At 46.9% G+C, this 15,795-nt stretch overlaps 2 protein-coding genes across 5 annotated transcripts; both read left to right on the top strand.

Moving 5' to 3' along the window:
* Positions 1–966: 966 nt before the first annotated feature.
* EOLA2 (endothelium and lymphocyte associated ASCH domain 2) lies at positions 967–4,392 on the top strand. Of its 4 annotated transcripts, XM_084789126.1 has the most exons (5): positions 967–1,113; positions 1,362–1,508; positions 2,800–3,072; positions 3,809–3,938; positions 4,192–4,392. In XM_084789126.1, the coding sequence occupies exons 3-5, from the start codon at positions 2,820–2,822 to the stop codon at positions 4,265–4,267; spliced, it is 459 nt and encodes a 152-aa protein (XP_084645252.1). In that variant the 5' UTR covers positions 967–1,113; positions 1,362–1,508; positions 2,800–2,819; the 3' UTR covers positions 4,268–4,392. The 4 variants fall into 4 exon arrangements, with proteins under 4 accessions (XP_084645252.1, XP_084645249.1, XP_084645251.1 ...); XM_084789123.1 differs by having other exon boundaries at positions 971–1,113; positions 3,809–4,392; XM_084789125.1 differs by lacking the exon at positions 1,362–1,508 and having other exon boundaries at positions 977–1,113; positions 3,809–4,392.
* A 7,329-nt stretch (positions 4,393–11,721) lies between these two features.
* LOC311602101 (melanoma-associated antigen 11-like) lies at positions 11,722–14,954 on the top strand. The gene is made up of 3 exons (XM_084789779.1): positions 11,722–11,867; positions 13,235–13,303; positions 13,788–14,954. The coding sequence occupies exon 3, from the start codon at positions 13,852–13,854 to the stop codon at positions 14,761–14,763; it is 912 nt and encodes a 303-aa protein (XP_084645905.1). The 5' UTR covers positions 11,722–11,867; positions 13,235–13,303; positions 13,788–13,851; the 3' UTR covers positions 14,764–14,954.
* Positions 14,955–15,795: the final 841 nt, after the last annotated feature.

A 15,795-nucleotide genomic window follows, 5' to 3' on the forward strand; every position in this document is an offset into this window, starting at 1 on the left:
CACTACTAACTCAGAAAGCACTGCCTGACCTGCCACTCCTGCATCACCACAAATGGCCCTTCCCTTTTCTTTCAGGGATTCTGGGCTACAATAAGCCAGTAACCCAGACTTCTCCCTCGCTTTTTACACCGCAGCTCACAGCATACGCAATCCGCACGCCTATGTCAGCATGCACAGCAGTGTCCTATTCCTTCAGTGGTCTTCTGTCACCATTGTATCAGGATTCAAAGCTCAGCCCTGCCGTCATTCCTCACAATTCGCTGTCCGCCAGCACTTTAGAGCTCCAAGTCAGCACTAACAACCCCATCCATCACCCACAAGCCTGCCCTGTATCTCAACCAGCTCTATCCTCTTTCAGAGTTTCTGGGCCTTTATTACACCACTATCCAACGCTCTGTTCCTTCTTCATAAGTCACCAATCACTGAACTGCCTCAGCATATATAGCCCCACCCACCACTCCTAATTCAGCACGCACAAACCCGCCCTTCTCCTATAGCATTTTATCCCATAATGCCAGGATCTAAAAGATCAGCTCTGTCAACATGATCTCACCATTTACAGCTCTGGCTGGTACTTTTGAAGCCCCGCCCACCTTGCTGAGAACGACAGTCTGGTTCACCACTCTCGTTTCTGCAAGCCCAGATCTTCCTTTCTCTTTAAGCAGATCTGGGCCAAATTAAACTGGGGTCCAAAGCTCCGCCCCAGCATCCCGGTAGCTCCACCCACGAAGTCTGCACTCACACTCTGCCAAATTCTGGTCACTGCCCTGCCCAGCCTCCAAGCACTGGCAATTGCAATCTGTTCCAAGGAATTCTTCAGAGTACAAACTCCCATTCCGAATTCACAGCCCTGCCCTGCCCCACCCCAATGCCTAAGCTCTGGACTCACACAGCTCAGCTTTGGACCAGGTCCATGCCCCTCCTCAACAAGCCTCTTCCGTCACAGCCCCAACCTGGCTCCGCCTGCTGCAGGGCACCCTACTTCGACTTCCGTGTGTTTTTGCAGATTCATCAGACTTAATCCCCTGGTTCCTTTTTTCAATTCTTTCTCCTCCCAGCCGCTCATAATAGACCCTGGAGCAGCTTTATTTTGCAAATTGCTCTAAGAAAACGGTAAGTCCCACAAGGTCTTCTAGCATCCAGTGTGGCGCTTTCCTATCACTGTTGCATAAATGGTGCCTGTAAATCTAATTGGCTGCTAATGTTTAAGCATGCAAACGACATGTGCGTGCTTACGCAAGATTGTGTGCGTAGGGGAGTGGATAGTCTCTGCGTCTGTACCTTAAAGTAGACAGAGCTAAAGTCCCAGAAAGCTCGTTAGTGTTAAGGCATTAACTATCTAAAAGCTTTCCTTTCTTTAGAGCTAACGTTATTCACCCACGCTTTGGAGCCTTTGGTACTGCAGGTCTCCCGGGAACGCTGGGAGGCAAAGGACTGTGTGTCAACTCAAGTCTGCGCAGAGTGCTAAGTAGTAAGACTGCAAGACCCACAGCAGGCAAAGGAAACAGGTAACCTGTGATTCAGAGCCATGATCTTGCCCCTGTCAAATGAGGGTACCCCAGGCTCCCGGTTCCCAGACTGGACTGTGCAAGGCCAGGCAATGCAGAGCCAGCCCAAGGCCGGTCTTTGCCTGCCCTGTCTCGCCATCACCTCATTCTCTTTCCTAAGTGTGGATGCGGATAGATGGAAAACATATATGCTTCTCCACAGGCACTGGTCCCTCCTTCCTTTTAGGCTATGAACTCACTGAAATCCCAGACTATGAGGAGTGACAATTTGTGGCCTTTGATATTATGCCCAGTCTCTTATACCAGATAACACTGAATGCACTGGGATTCGGTACACTTCAGCAAATTTCCATGCAATCATATTCTATATGGAATCATTTTTCTCATGTTAGATTGTGCATGCTTGGCTTAATAATGAGAACCACTTGCAGAATTAACTTTCTATATCAGGTCGTCCTTATCCCAGGCAAGAAAGGACCTTCCCACTGTCATGATTGCAGAATCAAGCTGTGAGTGAAATGCACAGGTTCATTCTTTGTTAAGGCCAGCACTGTAAAGAAGGTAGAGTGAGCCCAGAGGCATGTGTTACTTCACATAAGGGACTTTCACTGTGAGGTAAAAGGTGTGCAGACACTGTTCTCAGGAGCAGAACCATCCTCTCGTGGAATGGTGAGACAGCGATGCTGAGCAAGAGCAGACTGGCAGGACAGAATGAATGTGCTAGCTGGTCCTGGCTGACACACAACTGGCTTAGTTAGTGTTCTAGTTTCACTCTATTGCTGACAAGCACCGCGACCAAAAGCAATGTATGGGAAGGTTTACTTTGATTTCAAGGATTAGTGTTTTCTAGCTCAATTGGAGCTCGACAGTTCTAGACCTGTACGACCTGTAGTGGTAGGGCCAGAAAGCAAAGAGTATTGGTGGCAGTGAAATAGACAGGGGAAAAAAGTAGGAAAGCTAAGACTTCCCGTCTGTGCTAAAGCCAGCCTACTCAGATATGAAGCCTGGCTAGGTCAAGATGGCCTTCCCCTAAGGCCCAGTGACCTCCATCAGCACTGACCACACTTTTCTCCCAGTATGTTTCTCAAGCTGTCTCTGTCCTATTCTGTGAGCATCCCAAAGATTACATGTACCAGTGTCATCCTAATCTCAGCCATTGGCATTGGGCCTCTGTGACGGGAAGCCCATCAAGTTCAGTGGAGTTTCAGGGCACATGGGAAACATCTGGGGCAACTGAGGCCCGGTGTGCTGGAACCTGAAGGGCTGAGCTGTGATGTGCTTCTGCTTTCAGGCTCAGAGACTGTAAGGAGAATGAAGTTTCCCTGCCTCTCCTTCCGGCAGCCCTATGCTGGTTTAATCTTAAATGGAGTCAAGACTCTTGAGACACGTTGGCGTCCACTATTGAGCAGCCTTCAAAAATGTACCATTGCCATCCACATTGCTCAGAGGGACTGGGAAGATGACGAATGGCAGGAGGTGCTGATGGAAAGGTTGGGAATGTCCCAGACACAGATTCAGACCTTACTACAGGAAGGAGAAAAATATGGCAGAGGGGTGATAGCTGGTAAGTGAGGCTGTACCAAATATGATGTAGACAGTTCTGACAGGATGCTGCTTAATAGGTTGATGGCTCTGTTTTGCTGTTAGCTAGAGAGTGTGGGCGGAAGTTTCCAAGCAGCTTCTCTAGGGGCTACCAGAGTCAGTAGGCTAGGGTACGTAGGCCTGGGTTCCACAGACTCAAGTAGTTACCTCTTGACTCTGGGCCACAGATCCTGTTTATGTTAGAGCCCATGTCAAGTCAGTATCTGTTTGTACCATTGGACTGTGCATGCATGAATATCTGCAAAAGGCATAGCTTATGACAGTCAGCATAGACACTGATAAGTGGGTGTTGTCTAGAGTAAAGCTTCCTGCCTGGCTTCTATGCCTGTGACAAGGACCTTAGGTAAGACGCCAGTCAACATCTAATCCAGTCACCTGGTGATCTAATTGGGAATCTTATTGACTCTGGGCTTCCTGGCTAGGGTTGGCTCTCTTTCTGTAGGTAAATGCCAACCTGTCCCCTAATGGGAGAGTCACTGAGGATAAGCCACTCTCTCAATGCCTGTGGCTGCCTCACCTAGGATTCCCTAGTTCAATTGGTCGTGTCCCCAGTATTCAGTGAAAAATAATCCCTGTTTCTTATCATTTTGGTGATATGTTATACCCTATCAGTTGACTCTGTAGTGACCCTGATGTTATAAAGATAACCTTGTTGTATAGAGGAGAATACATCTATATGTTTCTGTCTTTATACCCAGGACTTGTTGACATTGGAGAGACTTTGCCGTGCCCAGAAACCTTATCTACTGATGAGGCTGTGGAACTGGAAACTCAAGCTGTGCTGACCAACCTGCAGCAGAAGTATCTGACTCCAATTTCAAACCCCAGGTGGTTAGTGGAGCCCATACCTAGAAAAGGGGGGAAGGACATATTCCAGGTAGACATCCCAGAGCACCTGATCCCTTTGGGTAAAGAATGCAGCAGTGAATGAATTCTGCAGAGAACAGTACCAAGAAAACAACTCAATAATGGTCCTGTCAAGAAACCATCTTAGTATAATGATATCAAGGACCTCTACATCTCAGGATGACTCTAAGCCACTACTAACATGCAGATCACAGGCCACTATGTTTTGTTCCAGACACAGACCCAGACAGCTTTGCCTCATGAAGAGGATGGCACAGAGGGCATCCCTTGTGCTGTGGCTGTGTCAGTAGAACCAAAAAGCCTCATGAACCTTGGCCTTTAGGGAAAAGGAAAACTCCAGGAAATGATGTTTTTGCTGAAGTTCACTTTAGTCAAGCTGTTTTCTGGATTGCACAAATAAATGTGGTGATGGTAAGTGCTTAGTGTCTGGGCTCTCTTTCTCCTTTCCCATGTCTTTATTGCACTCAAATTCCATGTAGTGTATGAACAGCATCCAAGGGACAATGTGACAAGTCTGGGGCCAGGCACCGAGTTGACGCCAATGCACTGATGGATCTATAATGAAGAAGGGATCAAATGGAGAAAACCAATGATAGCCCATGTAACTTGGCTTTTCCACTTTGTGGGTTTTTCTTTTTCCCGCCCTTCCTCACCTTGTTTCATCCCTAATACTAGTTAGGAGAGGAGAAGAGGGGTGGGGACGGGGAGCACGCCCTGGAATAATGTTTATTCCAACTGGTACTACCTCATTTCCCCAACAGTCTGCTTAAACAGTGCCAGTTCTCCCAATACTAGCAGCTCCAAACTATAACAAATGTTCTAGGCTGTCTTCTTAGCTCCGCTTCCACTAGCTCAAATGCCTTCTCTTCTCACTCTACTAGTCCAATTCTGCACCAACTGCCTTTTCTTATCTACTCAATCCCACTTTTTCAATCTCTGTGGCTTTTATTGCACCCCCTACTGATGGTTATAGGGTCAAGCAGTTCTAATAATTATTAAAGGACCAGGAGACTAGAAACAAGGGACCCTTTAAAGGGCCAGCTGCACAGGACAAATTGCACTACAGGTCCATCATTGCTTTTGTTTTGTGGAAAGGGTCTCTCAGGCAAAAAATAATGGGGGTCACCCAACTACTTATTAACCTAGAGAATCCTAAATAGTACTCAGTTGTATTAAGTTGAAGTGTTAGATGGTAGTTTTTGTCTTCTTGTAATTTCTTAAACTTTTTATTTATTCTTCTCTCATGTAAAACATATGGACCACCGGCAGTTGTAAAGACCATAGTTGGGGCACCTCTGCGCCCCAGTGAACCAGAGAGGTACCAGCAGTCTCTCAGACAAAGGGAAGTATTTAAGCCAAGTAGGAAGGGGGAACTCACCAATCATTTGGTGTTGGGTGCAGAAAGGCAGCAATTGGGTAGTTAGGGAGGGGGTCCCAAAACCAGGGAAGCGGGGGACACCACACCCGTTGAAATAGGTGATAGGGTGAAATTTAGACTGTTGATTGGCAGTACTTATATGGGTTCCATTCGACCTGAGAAGTGGATTCCCTGTAGCTTCCAAGAATCCTTTTAAGTTTACAAAATGAGATAAGTTTTAGACATGTTAGCATCATCATTGTTTGCAATCTGCAGTGAAATACACATTGCAGAAAAACGCAGCAGACATAACATTTTGTATTGTAGTATATCAGAGGCTTAGGAAAAAACTTTGAGTTAAAAGTGTGAATAGTCTTTGAGTGATCTTAGGAAAGACAGAAGCCGTACAGCTCTTTCTGACAGAGCTCCGCTGATAAATGCCAAAACTCTGAACAGTTAGTTAATATAACAATAACATAGCAACAGGAAGAAATCTAAAGCATTTTTACCTATCTTGGATACCTAAGAACATTCTTTAGACCCTCCAAACTTCATACCTTGCATTTACCAACCATAAAACACCTTCAAGAAGGAAAAACAGGGCAGTAACATTGAAACCACGGAGAAGCTAGCTCATGTGCAGGCTCTTGCTTGGCTAGCTTTTCTTTTTGTATTTTATTTATTTATTTATTTATTTATTTATTTATTTATTTATTTATTTATTTTGGTTTTTCAAGACAGGATTTCTCTGTGTAGCCTTGGCTGTCCTGGACTCACTTTGTAGACTAGGCTGGCCTTGAACTCACAGCAATCTGCCTGCCTCTGTCTCCCAAGTGCCAGCTTTTCTTGTCCAGCCCAGAAACACCTTTAAATGGATGGACCCACCCACATAGGGCTGGGCCTTCCTATGGATTAATCATCAGACAATCTCCCATCCTCATGGCTACTGACCAATCTGATCTAGACAATTCATCATCAAAGGCTTCCCTCTCAGGTAACCTTAGGCTCTGTCAAGTCCACAATTAAAGCTAACTCAAGACAGCCATTGTTATGATGATTTTAAGTGTGTTTCCAAAGCCTTCATTCAGGACTCTGTTTCCTCTTCATTCTCTGCACTCAGAGCTTAAAGAAATGAGGTTGAGGCCACAGGAGTGTCTCTGAAGAAGTCTTGTAGATTTTTTCACTCAGACAGCCTTTGTCCTTCACATAACAGAATAATTTCATTTTTCTTAGGCAAATTCTTAAAACTATGAGTTCTATTCTGCTGTGACATTTACTATTGGTGTCAGGCAGCTTCATAATACTGGAATGAAGTATCTGAGCTGATATTTAAAAGGAAAACTTTGGTTTGGCTCTGGGCTCTGGAGGTCCAAAGCTGGTTGTCGCATCCCTAGGAACCTCTGCTGAGGGGAACCACGTCCTCACATGGATGCATGGAGAGAAAGCTGCTGATATGCAAGCCAAGAAGCACAACAAAGCATATGGTGGGCTGCGAACCCACAGTCTCTGTCCTAGCCATCCCACAAGGCCTCCCACCGAATCCCACCTCCCAATAGTACCACCCTACAGGCCAAGCCCTTAACACAGGAAACTTGGAGGACACTCTATATCCAACTTGCAGCGCTGATTTATGAATCCGGCTTACTGCTCTTATTAGACAGATGGGTCCTTTTTGGTGGGAGAGGAAGGGACCATGAAAACCGCAGCTCCGAAGTATGTCAGAGTACCACTGTGGCAGGAGTGTAGGCGTGTGGAGACAGACACAGCCAGATTAACATAAAAGACACAACGGACCACAGGCAGACTGATTAATAAGCAGTGCCCATCCACAGGACTGGCCTAGGCCCCACACACCTAGACTTTCCTGCAATGGCAGCCATCCACTTACTCACATCCAGTCTTTCATTTTTCCTTCCTTTAGCCTTCCTAGAAATGTGCTGCTAAGACAAGATGGGCAGATACCTGGCACTGAGACTGGAGACTCTGTCACTCACAGGGAGGGCCCTAACACCTGCCATCTTCCCATGCTGAGTCAGCCAGGCAATGCCTGGGTAGCTTTGCTCCCTACTTCTCCTTCACTGTGATTTATTTACGTCTGCTTTATTGTGCCATACCTGCTCTCAGCTTCATCTCTGGCTATTTACTACAGACAGTCTTATTCTTGCGAGTATAGAGACACTTTCCCCAGGTAACAAGGCATTCAGCTAAGCATTTCTTCCAAAAAGAGAATACCTGCTTACTTAACCGGAATGGCAAATCAGTGCAGTGACAAAGGGCCTAGAGGGTGCCCAGGAGCCCATGGGTACAGCCATCTTCTCTGAGCCTAACAGCCCAACAGCTGAGCACTTCTGTTTCAGGAAGATAGACTTAGTATCAGGAGGGAAACAACATGGGCAAATGACTGAAGTCCCAGCCTGGAAAAGGTTAAGCCCAGAGTGACTTGAGACAATAAATCAAGTTTCTGGTTCCTCTGAGCCTACCCTCCCAGGAGCCCAAGCACACTTGGGAGCTGGAAGATAGGAAGAAAAGACAGTTTAATTGGCCTGGTCTCTTTGAGGGCTCAGAGTAGGCAAAACAGATGCCCCCCTTTCCAATCCACAGGCCTTGTACTAGTATCTCCACTTAGTGGCTTTGAACTCAACATATTTCAGCCTTTTTCAGGGAATTTCCATGTTTGTTCATAATTGTTATTAGTTTAATTGTTTGTAGGATGTATTGGTGGTGTTCTGGGTGACACCAGACATAAACCAGAAAAGAAAAGGGGAGCCACTGCAGGGAGAAGGCAGGCTTCTCAGCAGCGAGGGGATTAGCCTGGGACCCTGACTACTTCCCAGCTCTTTTTTATTGTGACACAAAGGGCATCTTTAGCAAGCCAGTTTCTGCATTTCAAAGCCTCTTGGAAGACCCCCACCTAAGCAACCCTCAGCCATGGGAGATTTCAGGCATATCTTGAGACTAAATTATGCAGAGGCTCTGAGAGATCTAAGGGAATAGCTCCATAAGACCTCAGATAGCAAAAACTGACAAAAGGCTACTTCAAAGCTTAGGTGCCATCACTCCTAGCTCCTTCCAGATGCAAAAGTTCTACTAATTCTGTAACAGTGACATCATTCTATTTTAAGACAGCAGGGATCAAACTCATTCTGCCCCTAGAATCCACCTCCGCCCCACCCCCCAAAAAAACACTGTGGCCAACTTCGAAATTTTTAAATTCATTTTGTTATGTCTTGAAACTGTTTTTTCCCCCATGCATGTCTGGCTTAAAATATGTGTAAAGGTAAATGCAAGTGTTTTCAAACATTTTATATATTATGTATACCTGTATATAAAATATATTCATGCACATATATAGGCCTAACAAGTAGTTACAAACCAAGATATTCTGAAATTTCTTTAAACCTATTAAAATGGTACTAAAGCTTCTATTAAATGTTTTGTAAAACCTTAAAATTCTACTTATGGATATTTTTTAAAAGTACTTTTAGAGTCATAGGACAAAAGTTCCATTAATCCACAAGATTTAACATTGGATACACAGATTTTCAAAAAAATTGTCTTCTATGATAACTTTATTTTATTTTCTATTTTTTATTTAATTAATTTATTCAGATTATACCTCTATTTTATTTTTAATAACAAGAATGCTTAGCCTTCACTAAAATATCCTATGAGATTAAATACAATGGATTATTTTCAACAATACTAATATTCAAATGTTAAATGTAAAAAAAATTAGTGCCATTATACATTTGAAATGATGAGCATATATGTTTGTCAAATATCTTTATGTTAAATTTCCTTTCCACTTACAAAAGTACAGGAAATATAATCTCAAAAAATCATAAGGTTCAGAATCAAGGTAAACAACCTGTGTGTAATAAAACTGGCTATGTCATTAAGTCTTTAATAATAATAGCTATCATCTTACATTTTATCAGAGTCTACTTTATATTTGTAACATTAAAACAAAATGCTATGGTTTATATAGCAGTGATCTCTTCAAAAAACAGTTTTTTCAAAGTTCTTATCAAATCTAACTTAAACTAACAAAAAATAATTTTAAAGCCCTAAACTCTCATCAAAAATCACTTAAGGCTTTACGTCTTTGAAATATAAAGTCAATTATTCACATTGAAAGCTGTACCTTTAAGCACACAGTATTTGAGTGCTTGGGAGATGGCTCAGCAGTTAAGAGCACTAGCAGTTCTTTAAAAAAAAAAATTCCAAGTACGGAGCACAAGGTTTTTTAGAGACTTTTCCATTTTTATTTTGTGTGTATGGGTGTTTTGTCTGCATGTATATCTGTGTATTCCATGTGTGTAGTATCTAAAGAGGCCAGAAGAAGTAATATCCTCTTCAACTGGATTTGCAAACAGTTGCGAGCCACCATGTGGATGCTGGGAATTGTATCTCAGTCCTCTGGAAGAAGTGCTTAACCAATGAGACGCCCCTTCAGTTCCAGAGAAAGGATTTCTTAATGCCATAGAGAAAATAATCAGATAAACAGCCTAACTTTAAAACTGATAGTTAGGTGCCAGGTAATGAGAGCACTCAGGAGGCAGAGGCAGGAGTATCTCTGTGAGTTTGAGGCCAGCCTGGTCTACAAAGCGAGTCCATGACAGCCAGGGCTAAACAGAGAGAAATACTGTCTTAAACAAACAAACAAAAACAAAAGACTCAAACAACTGATGATTGATTTAAATGAAAGCTATAAATTTTTGATACACACACACACACTTTTTCTATATATGTCTATGATTTTCTTGGAGAAAGAGCAGGAGGAGGAGGAAGATTTGGTTTTTTTAAGACAGGGTTTTTCTGTGTAGCCTTGGCTGTTCTGGAACTTGCTTTGTAGGCCAGCCTGGCCCTGAACTCAAGGCTGCCACATCCATGAGACCACCTATCCACAGTCCTGAGACAGAAAAATAAGCCAGCCACAGTAACCACCTTTCCAGGGCTTCCCCGGCATTAGAACGAGGGCGCGAGGGCTTTGTGTGGTCCCTTGTTGGAGGCGATGTTAGGCCCCTCCACACATTCTCTTCTTCCCATGCTAGGCCACCTGGATTGCTAGCAGACACTGGACACCTCCTCTGGGTAACAGTAACCAGATGCCCAGTGCTCTGTGGATAACAGCTCCTACCATGACTCACCTTCCTGAGAGAAGAGACAAGAGTAAGGATGGAGCACACCTCTACACACCTGGGCTGTATCTCTGTATCTCAAAGCTGGCAGAGGGAGCAGGGGACCATGGGGATTCTGGAGAGTTTTGTATTAACTCCTCACAGGCATTGGCTGAATCCTAGACAAATCTTTCAGGCAAGGGCCACCTCTGATCCCCACCTGTTCCCTCGAACAGGAAGTCCAAGGTGACAGCTTTGGTCCACAGACTTCCCCAGGACCAGGGCTGACAGCAGAAACAGCTTCCAAGTGTCTTCTATCAGGGGTCTCCTGGATTCTCCTTGAGGGCCTCGGCAGATCCCTGGTCTTACTCAGCAGGGAAATACCTAGGACTCCCTGAAGCACTCACTACAAGATGATCCAAAGTTGCAGTGAGTCTGGCTACTCTGCCTTAAGGTCTCCCAGGGCTCACAGGAGTACAGAGGTCCTGGTGCGATCTGATCTCAAGTCCAAGGATGGGATTCCTAGGTAGGCCCCACTCAGTACCCGTGGTCAGCCTAGGACAAAGTGGGGCCCACAATGATAAACAGGAACCACATGGACAAACAGGCCCCATATGCTCCTTGACTAGGGCCTTTGCAAGGGCGCCACATTGAGGCATTCCCCACAGGAAAGAGGACTGCTTAAATGACAGGATAAAACTAGGTCCCTAGAGGGGGCTGTGGAAGGTTGGCTGTGTTTAGGGTGACCCCAGGAGTATAATTCGGTGGCTGTGGTATGTGCTGCCCCAGAGCAGGTCTTCTTGTGAGAACGAGCCCCTTCCCTCCCTCTAGTCCTTCCTGATGGAAATCAGCCCATGTGGTCTACTTCAGAGTTTTCCAGAGAGGAGAGGACATGTTACTTTCTTGGTCATTGTGCAAGCCAGGGAGGGCCTCAGAGGCCAAGCGCACAGGTCTAAAGGGTGAAGCAAGTGTGCATCTTGTTCTGGGCCCTAAAGCAAAGCTCACAATGACTGTGGTCATAAGCCCCCTCAAACCTCTGCATTCCCATCTACATCCATGGAGATATCTGGATACAAGAGCTGGGTCATCAGGAGCCATTTTATGAGGTTCCTGAAGGGAAAGAGCCAGGTAGTTTTTCCAGCGTTCCAGGGACTTGTGTTGGGCCTCAGAGCCATTTTGTGACACAAGTATTCCAGCATCCTGGGACTTGAAGGGGAAGTCATTTTGTTCCATGCCCAACAGGGAGAGGGTGAGGGAAATAGGCAGGTGGTTTGTTTCAGCATCCGGGGACTTCCGGATATGAGCTCAGAACCATTTTGTGATGCAAGCATTCCATCACCGGGGACTTGAAGCGGGAGCCATTTTGTGCCACGCCCAACAGGCAGACTGTGATGCCGCCCTTTCCCAGTCAAGGTGAGCGGTTTATGGCTGGCAAAGGCCCTTTTCAGGATAGAGACCTTTTAAGACAATGCAGTGTTGACACTGGTTAGTGTGTCTCCAAGGGCCTCATGAGAGTTGGCATGAAAGCCTTGCCTGGGGCCAATCTCAGAGGTCCCAAAGGCTGCCTGAGAATGAAGGTAGAGGACCGGGAGGCCAAACACCAGTGCGAGGGGCCCACAATGTTTCAGCTCTTCTCCTGTGTGATCACTGCAACAAACAGGGTCCCATTAGCCAGAATCAGCCTTTAACCCAGCCACTCCCTGTTCACACAAAGCTAAAGGGCTGATTTTTGGAGGTGGGGTTACTCCCTACAGTGTCTTAGCGCTCATTGTGTGTGTGGGGGTACCCAAGAGGACAGCAGAAGCTGCACTCTACCTCGCAGGCACCTCTGGACTTGGGAGCAAGGTTCATACCACACTCTCACCTGGTTCTCAGGCATGGGGCCAGTTTTGGGGGTCAGAAGCAGGCAGGGCTCCAAGCTGGACCCCAGACAGATAGGTAGACAGGGAAATTGAACCTACATTGTATTCTTTTGAGGCTCTAAGAAACCAGCCTAGGCTGACTTGAGGTATTATCCCTGCTCTGCCTTCCATGTCTATGTCTTAGGACTTGAAAGTGTGAGAGTTGTGTTTTTAGGTTCCTGCAGCTTAGAGGTTGCCTGAGGGCCAGCTGACAGGGAAGATCTCCTTCTCTGCCATTTCCCATGCAAAAGAATTTCCTGGAGGGCAAGGCAGGCTCTCAGAGGCAAGGTGACAGCACCAGCTGAGCTGAAGAGACAGTTTTCACCTGGTGGGCCCCCAATTAATGCAGCCCGGGACCTAGTGAGGAAAAGGTAGAAAAATAATCTGGCATCCCAGGCATTCAGGGCACAGGTGGGCCTCTGCTCACTCTCCATTCCTGAGAGGCCTTGAGGAGGCTACACTGACCCACTGTGCCTTTGCTTCAGACTGCGGATTGAGAAGGAGGAGACAGATTTACCCTGGGGATAAGTCCTCAGGTTGACACAAGTAAGGAAGCAGGGGCAGCAAGGAGGCAGAATGGGACCTCTCACAGAAGACATGCAAAGGCTGCCCTGCGGCAAAGCAGACTCTAGGACTGGACTCACTCTAGACCAAAGATGCCACCTCTGATTTGTGCTTGAGGAGCTGAGGTGGGGCTCAGAGGTGGCTTGGAACCTGGAAGCTGGAGCTGAGAGTCCTGAAGAGCTTTGTGGGATAGGAAAGGGAGGGAAGACTTCAGAGTCTGCAGGACAATGCAGGGGCGTGGCCTTTTGGCTCTTGAGTTGCCCCTGACAGGCATTTCCAGAGCTGATTCACCTTGACTTTTGTCTCCTCTTTCAGGAAGATGAGCCTTTGGAGCATGGACTACCATTGGAGGCAAAAGGGAGCCAGGCGTGTTTGACAGAGGAGGTAGGTATTGGCAACCAGGTAAGCTGTCATGGGCATTAATGAATATGTGAGAAGGCCCCATCCCCCAGAGAGAGGACTGCAGAAAGCATGCATGGCTCTGTGCTGGTGCCTAGGGAACCCTGAGTGGGAGCTGCCACTCCTGCCATGGAAAACTGGGTTTCCTGGCAGGGGAGATAAGATGCATTTTAGGTGGACTTTGGAAACTTGTAAGAGAGCAGAGAGGAGGCCAGGCCAGGTGGCCATCACTGCAGATTCTACCATAGGGCATGATGGGCCGTGCCCCAGGCTCAGCCATCGTGTCAGGGTACAGTATTGCCAGGTGTGGGAGTGTGCCACAGTGAGAATCCTTGCACTCAGAGGCACATGTAGGACCAGAGTCCTTTGGGCATAGGGCACCCCCCAGGCAAAATCCCTGCAACAGGTTTTGAGAGCTGCCCAGGCTACAGGTTTCAGATTCAACTCACCCTTTCTCTTCCCCCCACAGGCCTGTGAGTCTTCATCCCTCTGAGGTGCAACAAGTCCATTCCTGTGTTCCCAAGGAAATCAACATGGATCCAACTGACAGCAGACACACAGGCAACCTCCCAGACAGCACTCAGTCCCAAAGCAGGGCAAGGGGCCTGGAGCGTGCACAGGACCCAGGAGCTGAGGCAGGCGAGGTGGAGGCCACCGCCACCCACTCAGGCCATCCATCTCTTGGCGATATGCTGGGCTCTCCCCAGTGGCCTCTGAGAGCCTCCTCTCCTGACTATGTCAGTAGGGCATCATCTTTTGAGTCTTTTGGCAGCCAAGCTACAGACCTGGCTGACTCACACTATCCCTCACAAGGTGTCCTCAACAGAAAGATGATTGATGTGGTTCACTTCCTTCTCCTCAAGTACACTAGGAAGCAGCTGACATCTAAGGCTCAGATTCTGTACATAGTCCTCCGCGGTTACGAGGAATACTACCCTGTCATCTTTTCTAAGGCCTCTGATTGTTTGAGGCTGCTCTTTGGCCTGGAGATAGTGGAAAGAAACGCCCATGACCACATCTACTCTGTTGGCCTTGCCCTTGGGATCACCTACCATGGCACTCAGCATGGTTTTCCAGGCGTACCCAAGACAGGCCTGCTACTAATCGTGCTGTGCATCATCTTCATAGAGGACAACTGTGCTAGTGAGCAGGACTTGTGGCGCGTACTGAACAACATGGGGGTGTATGCAGGCATTGAGCATTTCATGTACGGGGAGCCCAGACGTCTCATCACGGAGCATTTTGTGCAGGAAGGGTACCTGGAATACAGGCAGGTGCCTGACAGCGATCCTCCTTCCTATGAGTTCCTGTGGGGCCCAAGGGCCCACGCCGAAACCACCAAGATGAAACTACTCAAGTTTTTTGCCAGCATCTTTAAGCAGGATCCCAGAGCCTACCCCTTTAGATATGCAGAGGCTTTGAGAGAGGAGATAGACAGGGTCTAGGCCAGGAGGGCCAGGCAGATGGCCCTTCTGGCTCTGCCCTGCACACGTTCTACTTCCCACACGGGCAGTTCCCATCCAACCCCAGTACAGGCAGAGTCAGTCATCTAAGTACCACACCATCATGTGACACAGGGTGGGAGGAGCTGTGTGAACCACTCTCTTCTGTTCTTCCCTCTACTCTGTCCTGTCTGGGTGGCTTTAGGTTGTCTAGTTGTTATAGAATGTTGCTACCTTTACTACAAGACTCGTGAACCTGGGGTGTCTTAAGTTTGCAAGTGGATTTAGCAATGCCCATGCTGTTGTTCATCCACTTCAGGAGAAGGTATTATTGTGTAAACAAACAAGAATGACTTCCATCTAAGTCGTAATATTTCTCAAGCTACCATGGCATTCTAAGTGGACGTTCCCAGGCAATGGGGAAGGCCTTGGCCTTTCCCTGACAAACAGAATAAAATGATCTCCATTGCTTCCTCAGTTTTAGTCTCCTGTTCTGGTTAACTGCAGTGAAGAGGAAGGGAAGGTGAAAGCAATTTCTTCTGCATGCTCTCTCTGAGCACCAGCTGCTCTGTGAGAGGTGATGGGTTAGCAGGCAGCCTTAAGGGTGGTCCACCCTCTTCTAGGAAATGATGTCGCTCAAGTGCCCCAACCCTGTCAGGAGGACAGGTGAGAATTCCCTTCACAGCACAAGTACAGCAATGTTGCCTAGGGCTCACCTTCAGCTAGGAGCCCCAAGTCGGTGGAGTAACCTAAGTCCCTTACGGGTCTCAGAATTATTAACTGGGAACAGGGCCTGGGCCAGTGTGAATGACTTAGGGCTGAGAGAAGGGAAAACTGCTCCAAGCTGCTGTGCTGCTGGACTTCGCATGGAGGAATCGGGCTGCGGTCTCCTTGGTGACTGAACACTAGGATAACACATACAGTCAGAAAGGGTGTATCCCCATCATCCCCAAACAGGAAAGGAAAATTGTGCAGACAGGAAGCCTGCCCTGGTGTTAGAGTTACAGAGGACACAGCACGTGTAGGGCATGGTTT

This window comes from Acomys minous (assembly GCF_964271855.1).
Source record: "Acomys minous genome assembly, chromosome: 7".
Lineage (NCBI taxonomy): Eukaryota > Metazoa > Chordata > Mammalia > Rodentia > Muridae > Acomys > Acomys minous.